Source organism: Mugil cephalus, chromosome 4, assembly GCF_022458985.1.
Source record: "Mugil cephalus isolate CIBA_MC_2020 chromosome 4, CIBA_Mcephalus_1.1, whole genome shotgun sequence".
Lineage (NCBI taxonomy): Eukaryota > Metazoa > Chordata > Actinopteri > Mugiliformes > Mugilidae > Mugil > Mugil cephalus.
Genome location: NC_061773.1, coordinates 14,970,560 through 14,991,651, shown reverse-complemented (window position 1 = coordinate 14,991,651; position 21,092 = coordinate 14,970,560). Strand labels below are relative to the sequence as shown.

Genomic DNA, 21,092 nt, shown 5'->3' with positions numbered 1-21,092 from the left:
CATTTATAAGCATTCTTTGCTTCAGCCTGAGCCCGTTCAGTCACTGTACTTTACATGTTTATACTTATAGGTATTTATTGTAATGTGGCTGAATAAATGTACTAATGAAATGTTACCGATGCCCATCCCTATATAAATGTCAGGACCCAGGTTTCCCAGAAGAACATTAATAAGTAATAATAAAACTATGTTGTGTGCATTTGGGCCTTAAACTAACATTATTTAAGTATTCAGGCCTGTGTTGTTGTTTTTCATGTTTCTGGTTGTCTGTTTTCAGTTGAGTGACTTCTCTTCAGGACTCCTGTAGTATAACAGTTAAATAATGGAAAGGCTGCTGATGTTCCTTTTCATATGAAATCAGGTGAGAAAATGTGGAGTCGTTCTGGAGAGACACTTACACTAAACTCATTTTGACACTGAATTCACGAAACATGTTTCAAAAGACTTGTTGCATGCAACATTTCACACATTTATTTTGTATTGATGACACAACTGGGCGTTGCTTAATGTCGAATATTGCCTGGCATGTGGTTGACAGGTTGCACTGTATAAGGGCTTCGGAAATGTCATGGCATGTAAAAGCAAAACAAACAGCAGTAAAAGCTGATTATGACTTTAATGGAAAGTAATACATCTTAACACATTTTTAGGCATTCAGCAGTGTCAAAGGACTACAGTAAAACGGGTAAATTCATGACACACATAAATCCATATTTCTGCTGCTGTTTTTAATTTTTACCATTTTAAGTTGGCTTTGTGTCATAAAAGGCCATAAGATGCCTTATTCAACAGAACCGCATGAAAAATTACACAATATGGATTCAATTAACACAGAAATGGCATGGTGTGCATGCAGTGTATGTGCAACCCTGTAGGAAATAATGATTGACTGTTTGGGGTAAACTGAAAAGGTTTTTTTCCACCCGCCTTGTATCCAGAAGCCTGTACAATATAGTTACCCTGATATAATTATGATACACAATCCCAAATCCAAATGAGTTGCAGCAGGTTATATATATGCAATGTGAGATTTCTGTTCAAAGGAAGGAATGATTTAATGAATGGCAGGATGTTGTTGTTAGTGATTATAGTAAATGTAGGTGTTCATCAAAGAAAATAAGGTTTATTTGTACAGTGCCTACTTTATATCAAACTTTCTTAAATAATCTATATTTGCACGTGTGTTTGATTTGTAGGTGAAGTCCCTCCACAGTATTCATGTAACCATATACCCATACGGATCAAGTTTATCCAGACCAGTTAAGACAGCCACTCAAACATTAGTACAACAGTAGCAAAGGCAACAACAAACAAAACAACAACAAAAAAACAAAAAAAACAAAGCTGCTGCTGCAAAAAAGCATCATTTCTTACATACTATCAACCACAATAGTTTTAGATACACTTGAGCAGTTTGTTGGCGTTAGACACATCAATCTTGAACACAGTTCACAACATTGCTGACTTGGTCAGCAACTGTGTTACTGAACACATGTTGTCCTATCACTATACTTCAGCAAAGCAAATAAAATGAATTCAACAGTGCTTACATTGTGGAGGCCGTGGTTTGTAGTAATATTGAACTGACAGATGTTCCTAATATTTTGACAGGACCACAAACTACACCCTCCAAAATGATCATTCAGGTGAACCACCACCTGTCTGACCTTTCAACTGAACATTAGAGACGTCGATAGGGAAGGTTTTAATGCAGGAGTGTCAGATTAGGGTGCATGCACTTGGTTTCATTAGCAGTTCTAAATTTGATTTGGAGTAATGAAAGCATGAGGGGTTTGTGCGGAAGTTGGCAGAAACATGAAGCCTTTTCATTGCAGCTCTTGTGTCTGACTTCTGGAAGGACCCTTGTGTCTCCGGCTGCCCGTCTCCACAAAGACATGGTCCCGTCTGAGCGAAAACACACAAATGGTTTATAATCCACACAGCAAGAAGCAGTTCGTAAAGACGGTTTGGCACCCTTTGGCCGCTGACTTCAGTAGTTCAGCATCAAAGTCATGTTGAGAAGAGAAACATTGCGAGGCTACACATGAAAACAGGAGATCGCATGAACCTACACAAACAGAACTACGTAATACATGTACAGTATGTACCATATAATGTACCATATACACCATTCAGTGGGTGGGGATCATTAGGCAGGAAGTGAACACAGCAGCTCTGAGTTAGCTCACCTCCACCAATGACAAGATGTCAAAGTGTCTTTATGAGCTCCGGTCATTGTGGTAGATGTTGATTGTTTCAAAGCATTTAATAGACAATGAACTGAGAAGACAACATATAAGTTGTGCGCCGGCCTTTAAGGTCCAGCTGTGGGAAAACTTACGTTTAGACAAAAGCCGAAATGACCAGAATCACCAGCATCACTGAGCAGACGACTGCAGCGATGACGTCAGGCACCCAAAAGCCATCTGTAAGACACAATGATGAAATGAAACAGGGGCCAGCTGTGTTTAAACCGCCTATAATGCTGCGTTCAGGAAGCAATGGGTTTCAGTTGATTTTCAATGGACAGTGGTGATATGACGCAGGAAGCTGCCTAACAGTGTTGACGCTTGCAGCCTGAACCAAGTGTTACTATTAATCAGTGTTACTATTAATCAGTCTTTAATCTGTGGCTGCTCCTCGCACATTTTTATCATGCAAACACATCCACTTGTTGCTACAGCACCTTTCTCATTTTCACCCTCAGCCACGGCAGGATCTGACGTTGGATGATGAGCTGTGGGTGAGGTGGTGGAGGCCGTTGTCGTCCTTGGAGTCACTGGAAACAGTTACGCAGGGAAGATGTGCATGAAGGCAGAAATAAATGAACAAGTCGTCCGACAGTATTAGTGTAACTAGTGAAGGAGGCTACAGATCAACTTCAAAACTCAGTAAAATACTATATAGTTACATCAGTACTAACTGCAGCTTTTAATGTGACGTTATAACATTTTTTATTTTATGAAACACACAATAAACTCAAAGTTTATAAAAAAGTGAAGCTCCATGTGAGATTTAAATTCAGCAATCTCCAAGAGATGACATTTCTAAACAGCAATGACATTTTGAAGGCCCCGATTGTGTTTTACCTTTACACGACAAGAAAAAACTAAAACATGTTGTTAATAGTCACGAATATGATGATGATGTAATTACATGAATTGCTCACAGTGACTTCACACACATCTAATCAAAGGCACTACAGCCTTCATCCAAAATATAAATGAATATTAAATATTTATTTATTCATGACTGCATTAATGTCCCTGTGATTAACAGAAGTGTATTTCTCACCGTTAACCTCCAGTTGTATTTGTCTGAATGTAACTCTCATATTTCCGTTAGGTGACTGGACTCCACACCAGTAGACTCCAGCGTCCTGTGGGGACACCGGACTGATGGACATGTGGAAGCCTCTGTCTGTGACTGTCAGAGTGAATGTCTTGTTTGTCTTCGGAGCAGATTTAGTTGATAAAATATCTTCACAGTTGAAATCGTTCTCTTTGCAGAAAAGCTTGACCCAGGAATTGTATTTGTTACTTGGATAATTACATGTGATGCTGAGTTTATCTCCTGGGTTCACACTTCGTTTATCTGGTGCCTCAGCACAGCTCCGATAATCTTAAAATCAGACAGAAACATTTTAAAGCTTGTTGTTGTTTCACATCGAACTGAAATAGTAGTAGACTAAACTACTGAATCTTTCATTTCTGAACTATAGTTAATGTGCCAGTGTAAGACAAACAAATTATATAAAGCAAAATGTAAAGACAGATAAACAATAATAATAATGATGAAAAAAAAAGGTGCCATATTTACCAGGATACACTTCTACTTCTGTTACTTCGGGGGATGAGGTAGGTCGTTGGTAAAAGTTACACATGTAACGACCAAATTCGTTAAATTCAATATGTTTGATGACCACCCTGAGATTTTTCTGTTTCGTGTCATGGTAGAGAAAAAATCTGCCGCCTCTTTGCCACACATCAGTTTGATGGATAACTATGTTTGTTCCTTCGGAAGTAACCAACTCAGCGTCTTTGTATGTTTTATTTCCTTTAGGATATTTGCAGGTGAATCCAACCCATCCTCCTCCACATGCCCTCACTTCAGATGAATCGTCACATCCTGTGGATCAAAGAGAAAAGTTTTTTTTTTTTTTTTTTTTTTTTTTGCCAGATTATTATTTCTACGATTTATTAGATTTATAATTTTTTCAGATGCTTTCATCCTAATTTAGATTTAGCTTCCATTGTGTTTATTGTGACTTCATCTTTGAGTTGATGTTTGAAAACGTGTTCTAGTGGAAAAGTGCTCAGACGGGTATAGAGAAGCGGAGCTCTTTTTGAGAGACACTGTTTCACCGAAGACGTTTGGTGTAACTGATGTGCCGGTAATTTGCTTGTTCTGTCACATTGTTTGGAAAATTGTGCGGCTGTCACAGCTTTGTCGCCCATGTTGCTCTCAGTATTTCATCAAAACAGTTGTGATAATACCACAAATGGACAGTCGATACAATCTTAAAAATAAAAAAATATCCGAGGCTATCACATTTCTTTTGTTTGTTCTAAAACACAATACAACAACAACAAAAAAAACATCACTGCTCCTTCTTCCCCAGAATCCTTTAGAAATGAAACTATGTAACTACGGTAAAAACAGATCTGGAAACAAATTAAATGTTTGAGTACGCAAAAACACTAAAAACTGTAAAACTCAAACTAGACCAGAACCTGTAGACTCTACACGTATGATGTTATACATTACATTATTATACATCCTATAACATTCATTACTCTACATACATAAAATCTGTAAACAGCTGTTTTTAAATGTTTTACCTGCCATCAGTGGGAGAATGAGCAGCAGAAAACTCCTCATTGTGTTGGTTTTGGATCCTGAATTAGTCTCAACAGTTCAACTGCACTTGGTTTACTTTTGTTTGTCTCTTTTGCGTCAAGGTAAGAATATAAATTCTTTTCCTTTCCTTTCTTAAACAACGTTTAACTTCCTCATTATACTTAACTTCTTTGTAAGGGCAGTTATCAGGAAATATGTGGTTTAAGAGTCACAGAAATCTATTTATAAATATGACATAGTAGAATAGTTCTCCTACTTTTACTGCACAACAGTATGTAATGAAATTTAATGTTTGTCTGTATCAAACGACAAAATAGCCAAATTTTGCTGGTGAAGTGATTAAATAGTATCTTATACCCAATTCATGTTTCATTACATTTGATTAAGAAACTATTTTAAGAAACAGGAAGCAATATGTGTGACAGTTCCCCTGGTGTCACTGTGGACATACGGGTTTTAATGCATATCTCAATATAGATTTTCAGTCAATTATTTGTAATGATTGTCTTCCTGTATTTAATATAACCAGCCCGATTTACTGAATTTTAACCGTAACCAACACTGATAGGGAGGCATGTTGCATGACGCAGGAAGCTGCCTAACAGTGTTGACGCTTGCAGCCTGAACCAAGTGTTACTATTAATCAGTCTTTAATCTGTGGCTGCTCCTCGCACATTTTTATCATGCAAACACATCAACTTGTTGCTACAGCACCTTTCTCATTTTCACCCTGAGCCACGGCAGGAACTGACGTTGGATGATGAGCTGTGGGTGAGGTGGTGGAGGCCGTTGTCGTCCTTGGAGTCACTGGAAATAGTTACAAGGTGAAGATGTGCATGAAGGCAGGAATAAATGAACAAGTCGTCCGACAGTATTAGTGTAACTAGTGAAGGAGGCTACAGATCAACTTCAAAACTCAGTAAAATACTATATAGTTACATCAGTACTAACTGCAGCCTTTAATGTGACGTTATAACATTTTTTATTTTATGAAACACACCATGAACTCAAAGTTTATAAAAAGTGAAGCTCCATGTGAGATTTAAATTCAACAATCTCCAAGAGATGACATTTCTAAACAGCAAGTACATTTTGAAGGCCCCGATTGTGTTTTATCTTTACATGACAAGAAAAAACTAAAACATGTTGTTAATAGTCACGAATATGTTGATGATGTAATTACATGAATTGCTCACAGTGACTTCACACACATCTAATCAAAGGCAGCCTTCATTCAAAATATGAATGAATATTAAATATTTATTTATTCATGACTGCATTAATGTCAATGTAAAGTGTATTTCTCACCGTTAACCTCCAGTTGTATTTCTCTGAATGTAACACTCATATTTCCGTCAGGTGACTGGACTCCACACCAGTAGACTCCAGCGTCCTGTTCAATATGTTTGATGACCACACAGAGATTTTTCTGTTTCATGTCATGGTAGAGAAAAAATCTGCCGTCTCTTTCCCACACATCAGTTTGATGGATACGTGTGGTTGTTCCTTTGGGAGTAACCAACTCAGCCTCTTTGTATGTTTTATTTATTTTAGGATATTTGCAGGTGAATTCAACCCATCCTCCTCCAAGGTTTTTTTTTTTTTTTTTTTGCCAGATTATTATTTCTACGATTTATTAGATTTATAATTTTTTCAGATGCTTTCATCCTAATTTAGATTTAGCTTCCATCGTGTTTATTGTGACTTCATCTTTGAGTTGATGTTTGAAAACCTGTTCTAGTGGAAAAGTGCTCAGACGGGTATAGAGAACCTGAGCTCTTACAGGTTTTAATGCATATCTCAATATAGATTTTCAGTCAATTATTTGGAATGATTGTCTTCCTGTATTTAATATAACCAGCCCAATTTACTGATTTTTAACCTTCACCAACACTGATAGGATGGCATGTTGCATGTGAAAAAAAGGAACCATCTGTAATGGAATGAGTCATTAACACATGTAAGCCACCCTCATACCTACGTTGTTTTTTTGGGGGGAATTTGTTATAATAATAGCACAGAAATAGTCAAACCAGATGACAATTCAGTGTTATGTCGTGAAACTTGGCCTTGCATTCGTGTAGATGTTACTTAGACATGTACCACCCACCTAGACCAGACCAGACACCCCTGCCCCACAGTAATGACAGTCCTTGGTGGCAGCTGCAGGATGCAGCCTGACACAGACATACACACACACAAATGCTTTAGGCGTAACTCAGAAAACAACAATAACATCACAAGGTGTTGACCTGGCCTCCAAATTTACTACATCCCAAACCGACCAAGTATCTGTGGGTGTGGGACGCGCTGGAACAAGCCCAGGAGACAGAAGACTCAGAAGACCCGTGTTCATGCTCTGATGAGTCACAGCTGGTATATTTGGAAGGTGGACATAATGTTTTACCTGATCTGTGTAGCTGAATGTCACTAACAACACAACCGACGATGTCAATCCAACAATGCCTCCTAGTGGCTATGAGGGTTAACATCACGGTGAATACAAGTCTTCATGACCACCAGGCTGGTTATTAACTATTAATACCAAAGGCATCAATACCCATCTATGAGAAAGTCAACTAACAAGATTAAAATGCTTGTCCAACTTGTCCAACCTGACTCAGTGGACATGTTCTTTATGGGGAGAGGTTTGTCCTGTAACATCAAAATCACTGTTGAAGTCTTTGGTTGAAGCTAAGGACGACATTGTTGCCAGGAAGAAAGAGTAACAGGGCTGGGTAGGAAAATGTGATTCTCCAGTGCGTGATAGGGGTCGACTCTTACGTGGTGAAAGTCAAGTCAACACAGATGAGTTGCTGATGACGTCAGTGATAAAAACATAGAATCCTAGTTGATTCGTCGGCTATAAAAATATGATTACAACTATTTCACAAGAGCCCATTGAAGGAGCATCCTGACTTTCACATACACCATCAGACTGCGCTGCTTTGTGTTGAATCCTACAATTTACAGCCTCCCTCGCAAATAATAACACAGATCGTTCCTGACTACGCTCTCTGGATATCTTGGCTGCGTGGACGAGGAAAGACTCCCATCTTATGTGCTGACAGTTTTTGGCCGATGTCGTGGGTTCGGAGTCTGATAACATACATCGTCTGCTCCAAGTGAAACATGGAACAATGGCTGAGAGTGTGTTTATGGTTTATGAGTGTGTTTGCGATCAGTGTGACTCCCAGCCAATCTGGAAAGAAAACACAGATAAGATAGAGATTTTATAAGGTTCGGAGTCAACACCAAGAGCTCAGATAAACACACATGCAGAGCTTATTGGTGTTTATAAAAACTGTGGCTGTGATTTATTGAGGCTGTTTAGTTATTGACAAAGTACATTTACAAGGGCGAGTAAAAACTGAAATCACTTTTTGAGTAACTGTAAAGAATCTACCTGTGGTGGTCTGACAAGATCATCTTTTTGGTCCTATGAATTCCCTGCCATAACTTTATACTATCTCCTAACCAGTTATCAAGTTGCACATTAAAGATATCGATCTGAGTGACACACCTAGAGAAGGTCTCCAGTCATTTAATGGTTGTCCACTTCTCGCATTAAAAGAAAAATAACAGCTTTGTGACAGTACATCATTCACAACTGATTGGTTTTAAATAGTTTTATTGGCTTAAGAAGACTTTGTTTTAGTAAGGAACGCTTCATCCATCAGCTTTTCTGAGAACTTTAAAATCACCAGATTTGGAGATAACTCTGTTTTCAATGGACAGGGATGATTTTGAAATATGTGGGAACTAGAGCTCTCCCCAAGTCCGGCTTCTCAGAATGTACTCATTCAGGTCATGGTGTATCTAAAACAAAATCAATTGGACTTCCTTGAGGTTTCTTGAAGACGTTTCATCCAGCAAAATACTAATTCAAAACAAAGGATTTGCATATTGTTTTGACTTCATAATTCTTCTTCACATCATTAGGTGTATTCAATCTACTGATGAACCAACTCTCCTACCCACAAATTCATTTTTGGAGAAAGTTGGTCTTAAGTCTCTCCATTGGGAACTGATTCTGCTCTGTAACAGTGACATAGTCATTCACCTCATCTGACAGACAGAGTTGGATTAGTTTCCATATTTCCAAATATGGTTTGGTATAGTTGCTCCTCAAAAGCCAAAGCAAGTAGAGCTCCCCCTGGTGACTGGCTGCAGTATAACTCATACGCTCCACTTCATTTATGCTAGTGGACGGGACTTGGGCCTAACTAAAACACTAAAATACAAGTCAAATACATTTTTTTTTCAAGGACAAACTTTGGATAAGTTTAATTTTAGTAGAGGCTATAGAAAGACGAGTATTACGAGCGTTATTAGTTTAACTACATTTCTCAGTAGCGTGGTCGTAGCGTCGCTGTTTTCTAAATAGCTTTTCAGTAGTGAAGCTACTTTCGTGGCCAAGTAGTGGGGTAGCGTCCACAGAAGCTACATTTTCCCAGGCATTTCTAGACCCTAAACGCATCTCTCCCGTGTAACGTCACGTAGCCTACCTATCATCTTAGCCTACCTATCATCCTGCTGTTTCCCGCCCTAAAGTCGTATAAAAAGATGCCCGCGAGAGCTGTCTGATGCAGCCGAGATGGAAAGCGCGCGGCAGCCTGAGACAATGGAGGCAGAGGCGTCTTCACCATGGCCATACCTCAACAAGTTTATGTCACTTGTCGAGACCTCACAGAGCAGTTTCACATTCGGTTGTTTACTATGCAACCCCAAGAAGAAGCTCCTGTCAACGTCCAGGACGTCCAACACAAATGTAAGGACGCACATTCAGGTATTTCCCGAAGTTAACACAATCACCAGCTAAGCTATCATCACAACTGAGCCAGCAAACATCAACAGCTAACGTAGCACTAGCCAGCAACCTGTCCTTTGGAGGCAAATGAATAACGTTGTGTGCGTTCGTGTGTGTGCGCGCGCGCGCGCTCGTTTGTGCCGAAGTTAACACAATCGCCAGCTAAGCTAACGTTAGCATAACTCAACCAGCAAACATCAACAGCTAACAAAGCACTAGCTAGAAACTTGTAATTGCTTTGGCAACAAATAGTGCGCGTTCTGAGTGTATGTGTTTCCTTTCACACACCTTGACCTTAAAGGTAATTTAGTCCCAAATTATAAGAAATCATCCTAAATGAAGACAGTCACACACACAACCTGTTTTTTTGTGGTGACTGTAAGTATTGGTTTTGTTGAGAGAAGCGTTTAATAAACAATTGAACTGATCTGTTTGTCTCACAGTTTCACTAATCACTAGATGGCAATGACTTTGAATGAAGTGAATTTCCCTGGTGGGTAGCTTCAGTGTAGTGAAGCTTCATTTAATGTAGAATAACTTGTAGCTTAGCTCGCTGCATTTTCTAAGTAGCTTGCCCAACACTGCATGATGGTGACTACTGGGGGGCTCCACTCTCAGACCGTACTGTGCAGATTCTGGCTCAAACGTCGCAAGGCTGCACCGCCCGTATCCCCGGGAAAATAGCATTGGTTTAGCCAATACAAGTGCATGGTTTCCATGGAGAGAGGGCCACGCTTTAGTGTCACACAATTGCAGGAGAAGCTCTGTGTGAGACGCAAGAGAGTAGAGGACAGGTGCTCGGTGCATCGTCCCCCAGCAGCCTATAACTAAAGGATGCTGGAGTGACATGGGTCTGAGGGCCTGTGGAGTTTAAAAAAGAAGAAAAACAGAAGGATGAACATTTTAAAATCATTTTTTAAGTTATTAAAAAGTGGTGGGTGAGGGTAAGTTTTATAAGAAGCGTGTGTGGGTGGTGTCCACCTAAAAATCATGTGAATAAGATGTTAAAGATCCCCTTTACTCACCTATGATTGTCAGTTTTGGATACAAAGACAAAGGCAGCTGATATTTCTAAGACGGTAGCCTTGACCAGTTTACATCTGGTATGGATCAAACTAAAAACATAAGCAATATAACATATGCATTTGTTCAGTTTGTGCATTAGACAGTTGCTCTACGAAAAGCGCATGTGGCACCGTGACTGTATTGAATGAGGCACATGTTAGGCCTCTGATGTGTTTGTGGTGAAGTTAGATTGATGAAGGTCAATGTTACTCTAAGGGGAGCTGTAATGTGTTTACTGAGGGATTTAAACGCCTGCCGCTAACCGCCGGCTGCAGGTTGACCTCCTGCAAACTCCATTCTGTAGCTGTCAAAACACAAATTTACCCCAGCCACCGATTGGCCCACAACAAGCACAGACGCTCTGCAACTGATTGATAATGTGTGAAATAATCCTACAACTTGACACCCATTAAAGATATGTTTCATTTCTCCAGCCAAGAGGGAGACAGATAAATCTGACTGTGTTTTAACAGCCTTTCTGTATAATTTATTCCCTGCATGTGACCCTGTTATTCTTCATTACTCCTCTTCTAAGGCTATGAGTGACTTTTGTGATACAGTTAGCACGAAGCAGATAATACAGTGTAAACACAATCATCACTAATGGTGGGAAATCTTCCTCCGTTCATGCCAAGCTTTTGAAATCTCTGGACAAATTACGTCTTTCTGAAGATGTACTCTGCAGTAAATTCCCTTTCTCAAAGTAATGAGAAACTCCCTCACTGAAAGCATTCTTGTCTCCTTCAAGTAGATATGCTCACATGCTACTGTTTAAGAAAATTACTATCTCAACACAGAAAAACACTGACCTATTTATTTTATATTTATTATATATTCTCCAGGGCCCCCATACTTGAAAAAAAGGCCTTTAAAATAATATTTAACTCCTCTTTGTTGGATGACTGAATGATCATAAGAAATAAGTTCATTGATGTGCCCGATTAAGTCCTTTCCTACATTTCCCAGAATGCTTTATGGTGAGATTGCTTTATTCTTAATAGCTTAGTTTATGTGGACGGTAATTGTTCAAGCTGATCAGTGGTTCTGATCAAACATTCCAACTTAACTGTAAAATAAAAAAAGATTGGATCAGATAAATGTGTCTAGGTCGAAACATGTGTGGCTGTAGTGAGTGTACAACTTTATTTACTAAATGCTTCTGCTGGAAATAAAAAAGTCTATTTTTCAAACCTAATGACCGCTGGGATAAGCTCCAGACCCCCGCCACCTTCCAGAGGAGAAACAGAAAATACAGATACAGACAATTAACTAACGAACGGATGAATGAATATTTCTGTCCCTCCTGGAAACTTGTCACCTGATATTTACCCCACGAGGAGCAAACGCACTCTGAAAAAAATGGATTTATTCCAACCAGAGAGAAACCAGCAGCTCACCTGATGTAAATGGTTATTAGGAGATCAGACTATTGAAGGTTGGTAGTGTCATGGGTCATTCTCGATTTTGATTATTACTAGTGTCCATGTAAACACAGCAACTGATGTACTGTTTAGTTGTTTTTTTTTTAATCTACATGTGTAATTGCAAAAAGTCGACACTAAAGGCCCTTGCTCTTTGATACTGATGGACTGGCGGGAAGCAGCACCGGGAACTTTTGTTTGCCTTTATGTGTTTCTTTTGGTCGTTTTTTTTTTGCTGATTTGCAGTGGAGGAATGGTGAGAAAGTTTTAAATTGTAAATATTATTTTCATTCACAAGAACCTTTAGAACATTAGAACATCAGTCCAAAAGGACCTTTGGGTTTACCATGACCTTGATGACTGAGAACCTTCACAGATGTTAGAACATTAGACTGATTTAAAGCATTAGTGTTTTTTAAAGTTAGAACCTGATTGAGGCTCTTCTTCTCTGCTTCATCAGCTGATGAACAATTAGAGCAGATGGTTTCTCGACACAGACGAATGTACAGTATTTTATATATTAGCTTTTTTTTTCTAAAAGTCTAAAACATATTGAACATGTTTAGAGCCTGGTACAAAAAATGGTTTTGGTCTTAATAGATTGGTGAATTTTTATTTATTTATTTATTTATTTTTTTTAAGGTTTAAAATTCTGTGTAATTGAGGGCGTTGCCGCTTTGAGTGACCGGCGGCAGCTATAGCTAACAGGTAGCGGAGAGTTGGGTGGGTGTGTCTGAATGTCTTACATGACCCCCCCACGTCCATATTTGGAATATCTGCGTGTGGGCGGAGTAAAGCTCATCCAACATGTCGTCCGTGGGCTACGCCCACTTCGGGCTTAATTTTCGAGGTCCAGAATCCAATGGGTGACGTCACGATGGGTTTGTCCACTGTATATACAGTCAGTGGTTGGAGATTCCTCCTGTGCACCACTACAAGGTGGTTTACCGGCCAGCCGACGGAGGAGATCCCAGGGTAGATGGAGAATTCACTGGAGGGATTACACTGTATATCTCCACTGGCGTGAGAACTCCTGGGATTCCTCATGAGGACCTAGAGAGCATTGCTGGGAGGACAGACGTCTGGAACATCACGCTCAGGCTGTTGCCACCTTGACTTGACTTCAGATGATCGGGTTTTTCAGTTAAAGATAAATCTCATTTAACACCAAACCTGCCAGAGTGTTGGCTTTGGTTTAATAACATATCTCATTTTAAATATCTGAGACCTACTCAAGGAATCACTGAAGCTTAAAGATCAAAACATTCCTGATGTCACGATTGGTTAAGATGAACGGCTCCGCTCTGAGACATGAACTCTCTGTCGGCCTTTTAAAACGCTGCTCACTTCATCTGTGCTTTCAGTAAAATGATAAATAATGTCTTTCATCTTTTTTTTAGTAATTTTCTCAAAGTCAGGAAAGGTCAGTGAATTTGATTAAATGGACATAATGAAATAAACTAGGAGCACTTAGGACACTTAAGATAAACTCATAACAGACACTTTGGTCAAAAGTTTCCTTCATGTTCTTTTGCCTAAAAATAGTCTTTTGTCGTTGTCTTTAGAGGATGACTACGCTTCAGAGCTGCTCTGATGATTTTATACTAGGGTTGTCAGTAAAATCACATAATTGCGATTAATCGTAATTAATAATTTCCATTCTTAAGGTGTGTTAAAGCAAATTAATCACACTTTTTGTGTACATTCTACATTGAAACTATAAATTTCAAGTTCAATCAGCTCAGAGAGCTCCCTGCTCAGTAAATAGACGACAGATGACCTTCTCTCCAAAAGACCTTTCTTCTCCAGAACAAGTAATTTGTATTCCTCGTTTCTGCCATAAACTGTCTTAGAAAGATTGTGCTTCCTTTCTTCTTTTGCTTCTTTTGGGAGTTTTGACAGTTATAATACTTCCTTCCCACAGCCTTACTGCTGCTTTTACCACTTCCTGACCGCTGACCTCGTCCCAAACCATAGTTAGACAACGTTCCAATAATTCAAATAATTGATATGCAAATAATGAAGTATGCTATTGATGAATTTAACTGGCTTTGGTTACCAATTGTTGTATTTCCTGTTTTATTGTGATTTATTCCCTGCGTTTATTTTTACTTCCTGTCTTTGTGTTTTGTCTGTTGTCGTCATGTTTAATTAATCCCCATGAGTGTATATATGGGCTTTGGCTTTCTTTTAATTTGTTTCTCACCGATTTGTCCGTTCAGCATTCTTGGACGCATTGATTTTTTCCCTGTTCCTGCATCCTCCTCTGTTAGGGTCCTACCTCCATGTGACAAACCTTCACTCTGTTCCTGTTAAAGAATCTCAGGTTACATCCCGTCATGTGTTTTTGCAGGTGTTCAGTTTTGCAAAGTGTGAGGCGGGTCTTGACCTCATCCATCACGGCACCAGAGCTTCAGACGTTCATCCACAGCCTGGATGCTCACCGTCTTTAAACTGTGCACAGAGTGTAGTGGAGTAGCTGAGGCAGCAGAGGGGGAGAGCGTGAACAGATTCAGGCCTTAGTGTATCAGTGAACATCTGTCCTGCAGAAAATCTCTGATGATTCTGTGAGGTGCTGAATGACGCACCACTATTACAAGATGAATCTACGCACAACCTGTCATTTAAATGTGTTAACTGCCTCTTTGGATTTAGGTGAAACCAAAGGCGACTGGACTTTAAATTGGAACATCTTTGGGTGTTGCCCACCTTAAAATCACATGACTAGTGTCCGGTAACAACCACATGTGAGTCATTAATGTCCAAAGACTCCTGTGTCAAGGTGTGAACAGCGTTGAACCTTTTTTGCGGGGTCACGGGTGCTGCGAGGTGAGGAATGCAAGACCCAAATACAAGACGCACTGTCAGGAGAAGCAGGCTGAACAACTCAAAGTCAATTGACAAAAATAAACAAAAAAAGTTGCGGTGTGGGTGAGTAGGTCAAGTACAAATCCAATAAAAGAGAATGAGGATAATCGAAAAAGAAGCAGGAAGGAACAACAAGTGACTAACTCGAACAAACAATCTGACAAGAACAAAGGGAGGAAGAAACACAAGCGCTGGTGGGTTAACGAGACACGGGTGAAAACAGTGAGGTTGGGAAAACGACAAAGACGCAGCTACAGTAAAACAGGAAGAACATACATGAAAACCTAAACTGTATAAAAGTCCAAGCTTGAAAAGCAAGAGTTGAGAAGGGTGATGGGACAGACGTTAAGACTGATGGATGTTGTGGATGAGCTGCTTCTGAAAAAAGAGCGTCTGGTCGTTAACCGACTCTCGTCATGTGATCTTCAGGTGGACACCGCCCACAGATGTTCCTAATTAAACCTTAATTCCCCACTCGTCTTTAAGAACTTGAAGAAACGTCTTCAAGCTTTTCAGCATTGTTCGTGGATCGCCTGGATTACTGAGCGCATTCACAGCTTCAAGTTCACTGTGAATGACATAAAACATACAGCTTTCATCTGTTCAAATACACATTGTGTTTTCGGCGATGGGCTATCTGATACTTGCGTCCAGCAAGTGTCGAAAGTTATTTTGGGGTTTTGTTCAGGTTATCTGGCTCAAACATAGAGTCTGTTGCAGATTAGTCAACGCTTTTATTCGGTGTTCCATGTTTGCGCTCTGCCCTATAACAACCGAAGCCATCTGGACCTGTTGCTTTGTGCTACTTTCAGACTTTGGCCGCCCTCCATTCGGTCAGGCCATGCCAGCTGCCGTGTAGCAGAAAGGGACAAGAGAACCCTCTTAGTGTGAGGGTGCAGACAACATGTTGGGGCAGAATCTCCACCACCATCTGGCTTTGACCACCTTTGTCTGTTTGTCTGCATCAGTCACAGTCTTTTTAGTTTATGTGGTATTTTGTCAATGTGCTGCACACTGCTGTAAAAGCAGGCTGACATGCTGCTTGGTAAATTTAAATTTAAAGATAAACCACCATGGAAGTTGGATTGTCTGCTTTTTCTCTTCTACCGTGACTGATTTTGGACAGTAAATGTTTTCAGAGAGTAAATGCAGAAAGTGAACCACAAGTATTGTCTGAAACGCTGCAGCCTGAAAGGTTCAGTCATAAAAACGATGATCTGAAAACACTTGACTAAACTGTGCCCAACAGCAAGAGATGAGAACATGTAGAGAGGCCAGATGAACAAACAAAGACGTGAATCAAGTTTAGAAAGGGACCAAAAAAGACACATAGCTGAAATCGAATCCTGGAATAAAAAAAGACACATCCTGATCCGTCTGTCCGTTCCCACAGAGGGAAGGTGAAAGGGCGGGTTCATGACTCATGTGCCCCGCGTTACTCCTGATATCAGCCTGGATAGAAGAAAGAACAGACACCACGAGAGTCAGAGCTGGAGAGGATAGAAATATCTCACAGCATGTTGCTCTAATCTTCTCTCCCATCCTAACATGGCTGCAGCTAGGATTTTGTAATAGATCAAGACTGGAACTGTTTGCCACGCAGAGATTCTGGAAGGTTTACATGTGTTGGACAAGATGTGATTTCAGCAACTTAACAAGAGAAACAAGAGCATTCCCACAACGACTCAGTAATTTGAATTAACGAGGAAAGGAAGTTGCTCAAGAACAAAAGTTAGGGTTTAGGTTTAGGGGTTCTGAAGAAGGTCAGTGTTAGGGTTAGGATCAGGGTTAGGGTTAAGATCAGGGTTAGGGTTAGGTTTTTAGGGTTATGGGTCTAGGGGTTTAGGGTTTGTTGTTTAGGGGTTAGCATTAGGGTCAGGATTAAGGTCCTAAAGGCTGCATCAACCGTTTCGTTTGTCTCCAGTGTGTCACTCTGAAAGTTGCTTGTACCTGTCTCAGTTCTTTTCACATGTATCTCAAAATTAAGGTAGTTGCTTGAAGGTTTTATAAGCCCCATATTACCTCATGCAACCCCACTGACTAGAGTTGCTTGTATGGTGCATTCCACCAGCTATCCATATTATAAATACATATATATTGTTGGCTTAACATCAAAATTGTTTCATTTCATCTCTTATTACATGTAAAGGTAAACCACAGACATTGTAAAAAAGTTCCAAATGTGAGTAAGCTGCTCTGACATGATTTCCTGACGTCACAGTAATCTCAGATGGCACATATAAAAATCGCAGCGTTGTAATTCCACACAGTTTATTGACCGAGCATCTTGTAAACCCAGTTTATTTATTTACCCAACCCAACATGTACCCTCTGTTTGGGGCTTGGCAGGTGTAGATTTTGGACCCTGGACTGGAAATACTTTTATGCTTGCCTTGTTGGGAAAGATTTCCTGTGTTACAGGGAGTCCTTATTATCAAAGCTTTTCCTCTCATAAAAGTGAAACATGAATTACAATAAAACACGATATCTACTGTTTCTTGTCTGTTGTTCACACACGTTTTCTCATGTCTTTTCCAACAAGGCAAGCGTAGAAGTATAATCAAATAAATCAACTAATATCAAATAACCAAAAACAAAACAAAACAATAAACTCTTTATGACATTTACCTTTTGGAGTTTTTGGTATTTATTCAGTTGGTGTTTTGTTATATATTCTTCTTGTTTTACTTTGAAAGTTTCTTCTACTTCTTGTGTTGCTTTGAAAAATTCATTGTTTCTTTCTATGTTTCAAAATGAATCATTTGTTCATATTTATGTAGGTAAAGTGGACCCTTGTTTTCAGTATCTGCTGTAACTCTCTTGTGCAGCAATAATAGGAACTAAATGTTTCCGGTAACTGTTGATCAGTCATCTACATTAGCTTGGCTCATTCTTCAGAGCAAATCCACTTCAGCTCTGAGATGCTGGTGAGTTTCCTCACGTGAATTTCTTACTACGTGTCCAAAACATTCATTTTATTAGATTGTTTTGGGCTCGTTGTCTTGCTTTATGATATGACGTTGTCCTGACATTTTCTTATTGAATTCTCAGGTATAATTCAGTGGGCTATCAGTGGTTGCAAGCGGTCCTGGCCCAGATTGAGCCAAACAGGCTCAAACAAGTGCATGCCTATGTCTGATGGATTGGATGAGGTTCTGATACTGGAATTCATCTCCAAATATGACGCGTTTAAACATTTAAATCAAACCATTGTTTTGATTCGTGAGTATTAACATTAGTCAATGTGAGAGTTCCTGGGAATTAACTTGTAATCCAGAAATTATGCAACGTGAGGATCTTGAGCGGGAACAGCCACTCTATGCGCTCCAGCTCTGTGCACCAGACTCTGTCCACCCACGTTCCCATGAGAATGATCTCCGGTTGGGGCAGAAGCCATTCACTGTGTAACCTCTCTGCTTTCCCCCAAAGGACCAATTGCCTCACATTAAGTGAGCGACCCGGCAAAAATGAAGATGTATGCCGCGGCAGAAACAGACGGGTGAGGTCAGGCCGCGCTGAAAATAAGACTGCATCATGTCAAAGTGAAGAAGACGTTGGACGATGAGAGCAGATTCTTATCTCGGATGGTGCAGAAAACGCAGTCTATAACCGCCTCCCTTGACGTAATTTTATCTTCTTTGTCTCTTATGTGTGTCTGCTTGTCTGTGTCTGTCATCTTCTGCAGACCAGTTTATCACTGTTCAAAGAAACTCAGTTACTAACATACTCACATTGTCCCTCCACAAGGAGCGTTTCATAAGCCTGGGACAAGGCCATCTGTCTGGAACTAATCTCTGCATATTGTTTCCATGTAGAGTGAAGAGCAGGAGGACAGATGAGAGGCAGCGAGGAGGTACGTCCTGGGACAGTCTTGTGTTTGTTTGTTTGTTTGTTTGTTTGTGTTTTTAAAGTCCGTGGACCCTCTGATCTCCCATGACGCCCCAGAGCAAGTAAAATCTCCTCCAGCCCCCAGTTGCCAACTCGGTCTGAATGACCATACAAGGCTTCAGAACTGGAAGAAGATTACAGCAGCTTCTAGACTTCTTTTAGATTCTTATTTTATCAGTTTCTCTCCGTTTTCTCTTTCTGTCAACATTGCAGTTCCTTTTTCTACGCTCTCGCTCTCAAGTCTTTATCTCTTATCTTGCTGTGTCCTTTTTACTCTTTCCCCTCTCTTCTCTTCCCCTTTTTCTTTTTCTGGCTACTTCTCATTCCTGCTTTTGCTTCGTCTCAGCCCACAAATAGAGAGGGTGCTCTAATAGACCTCCCTCAGCTCTCCTGTCCCTCCACTCCTCCCTCTCCTTCTATCGTCTTTTCTCTCTCCTCCTCTTCCCTCCCTCCCTCCTCCTCCTCCTCCCTCGCTCATTCCTTATTTTTCTCAGCCAGCCCCAGATAAGAGGAGGACAGAAGTAATTCTCCTCGGCCACTTCTGAAACTGGAGCCACCAGAGAAGGGTGGGAGTTTAAAAAAAATATATAAAAAAATGTTCTTTTTACTTTTCTGTTTTATTTTATTTCTGGATATTTGAAGATTAGAGATTCTTTAATTCTCTCAGTTTGTTTGGACATCAATAATTCTCATCCTCACTTCTACTCTATTCATTTTTGTCCGCTTAACGTTCTCTCCATCCATATTTTTGTCTTGGTTGGATCTGGATTCGTAACTGGTACATTAGGGCGAGAATTTCGACTAAACCATGAACTGTCAGCTCAATGTCAAACCAACGGGTCCATCCTGAAAAGTCTTCATCAACAAGGAACACGCTTAACAGCCAAGGACGCAGAGAAGAGAAACGAGCTGAGGTGATCTGAGAGGAACGCCGAGCAACAGGTGCCGACTCCTACCAGATCTTTGGGAGCTGAAGAGACTCGATGCAGGAACCCGACCTCATGGATTAGCTGCGCAAGCGTCCTGCCCGCCGCAGACGTTTCCCTGAGATAAATTGGGGTCAAAGCGTGAACCAGCCTCTCTTGACCCTCACCTCGCTGAGAGAAAGCACTTTCACACAGTTGAAGAGGGTGTCATGAAAGGCTTAAATCTCCGCCGGGGGCTGCTGGTGCTCCTGCTGCTGTGGACCGTCTCAGTTGTCACTGATGCAGCCGGCGTTGCAAGTGCAGCGGAGCGAGGAGGAGCTGGAAAGAGCCAGAGAAGAGGAGGAAGTGGTGGCGGCGGCGGCGGCGGTGGTGGTGGCGGAGGAGGAGGTTCAGAGAAGAGGAGGAGGTTTCACCGCATCCAACATGGCCAGTGTAGCTACACCTTCATCCTGCCGGAGCTGGACTCGTGCCAGGGTGGAGGAGCACAGACGGACCAATATGGCGGCCATCGCGGCGGGGCAAGTGTCGTGCAGAGAGACTCGCCACCTGTGGATGCCGACTGGTCGGCCCAGAAACTGCAGCGCCTGGAAAACACGATGGAGAACAACACGCAGTGGTTACAGAAGGTAGGACACGAACTGGGATCTTCTCTCTCTATCTCTGTCAGATGTGATGCACTAAACATAATGCGGCTGGTGTGGATAAGACAAGAAGGTCAACGTGTCCTATTTATGTTCACAAGAACACTCAAATTCTGCAGTAAATGTGCTTATGGTTTTATTCCCACATATTTCACGTTATGAAATAAACCTCACCGCTGGGTGATTTCATAATGGTGCAAACCAAATAACACAAATTACATTTTGTGGGTTTGTCACCAAATGTTGTGGATGGATGCCATGTTGTTGAACACTTTAATCATTTGACACAAAGAAACTACTACAAAAATATGAACCGAGCTGTTGCACCAAACCCAGTTATTTTTGATTTTATATGATTTCTCTAAGGCGCAGATCAGCGTTTCAGGTTGTGACTCTGGAGATGTGGCAGCTGGTTTCAGTCAGGATAGAAACAATGAGTGTGTTCCCTCCTATTGTCCTGGCACACTGTAATGTCTTTCTGACTAATCTATAGTTTGAGGAGAGCTTTAACTCCCCTGTGCGTACTGGGAACCGCCAGTTTCCCAATATCTGACGTGCAGATGTTCTGCGGAGAATCCTTTCTGAACAAAAGCAATTCTCCTTCTTGCCCATG

At 40.7% G+C, this 21,092-nt stretch overlaps 1 protein-coding gene and 1 long non-coding RNA gene across 3 annotated transcripts in view; one reads left to right on the top strand and one right to left on the bottom strand.

Annotated features, from left to right (window-relative positions):
• Positions 1–998: 998 nt before the first annotated feature.
• Positions 999–3,597, bottom strand: LOC125007026. Its single transcript, XR_007112643.1, has 4 exons — positions 3,295–3,597; positions 2,687–2,779; positions 2,342–2,426; positions 999–1,905 (listed from the first exon to the last, which is right to left on the bottom strand). It is a non-coding gene; the product is annotated as an uncharacterized LOC125007026 (long non-coding RNA).
• A 14,817-nt stretch (positions 3,598–18,414) lies between these two features.
• The window catches only part of angpt4 (angiopoietin 4), a 60,497-nt gene continuing 57,819 nt past the window's right edge, over positions 18,415–21,092 (top strand). The window contains exons 1-3 of one of the 2 annotated variants that reach the window (XM_047584273.1): positions 18,415–18,647; positions 18,840–18,877; positions 19,700–20,464. In XM_047584273.1, the coding sequence (XP_047440229.1) occupies positions 20,048–20,464 (417 nt within the window). In that variant the 5' untranslated portion in view covers positions 18,415–18,647; positions 18,840–18,877; positions 19,700–20,047. Of the gene's footprint in view, positions 18,648–18,839; positions 18,878–19,460; positions 20,465–21,092 lie in introns of those variants that run through there. The other variant, XM_047584272.1, reaches the window with a different exon arrangement.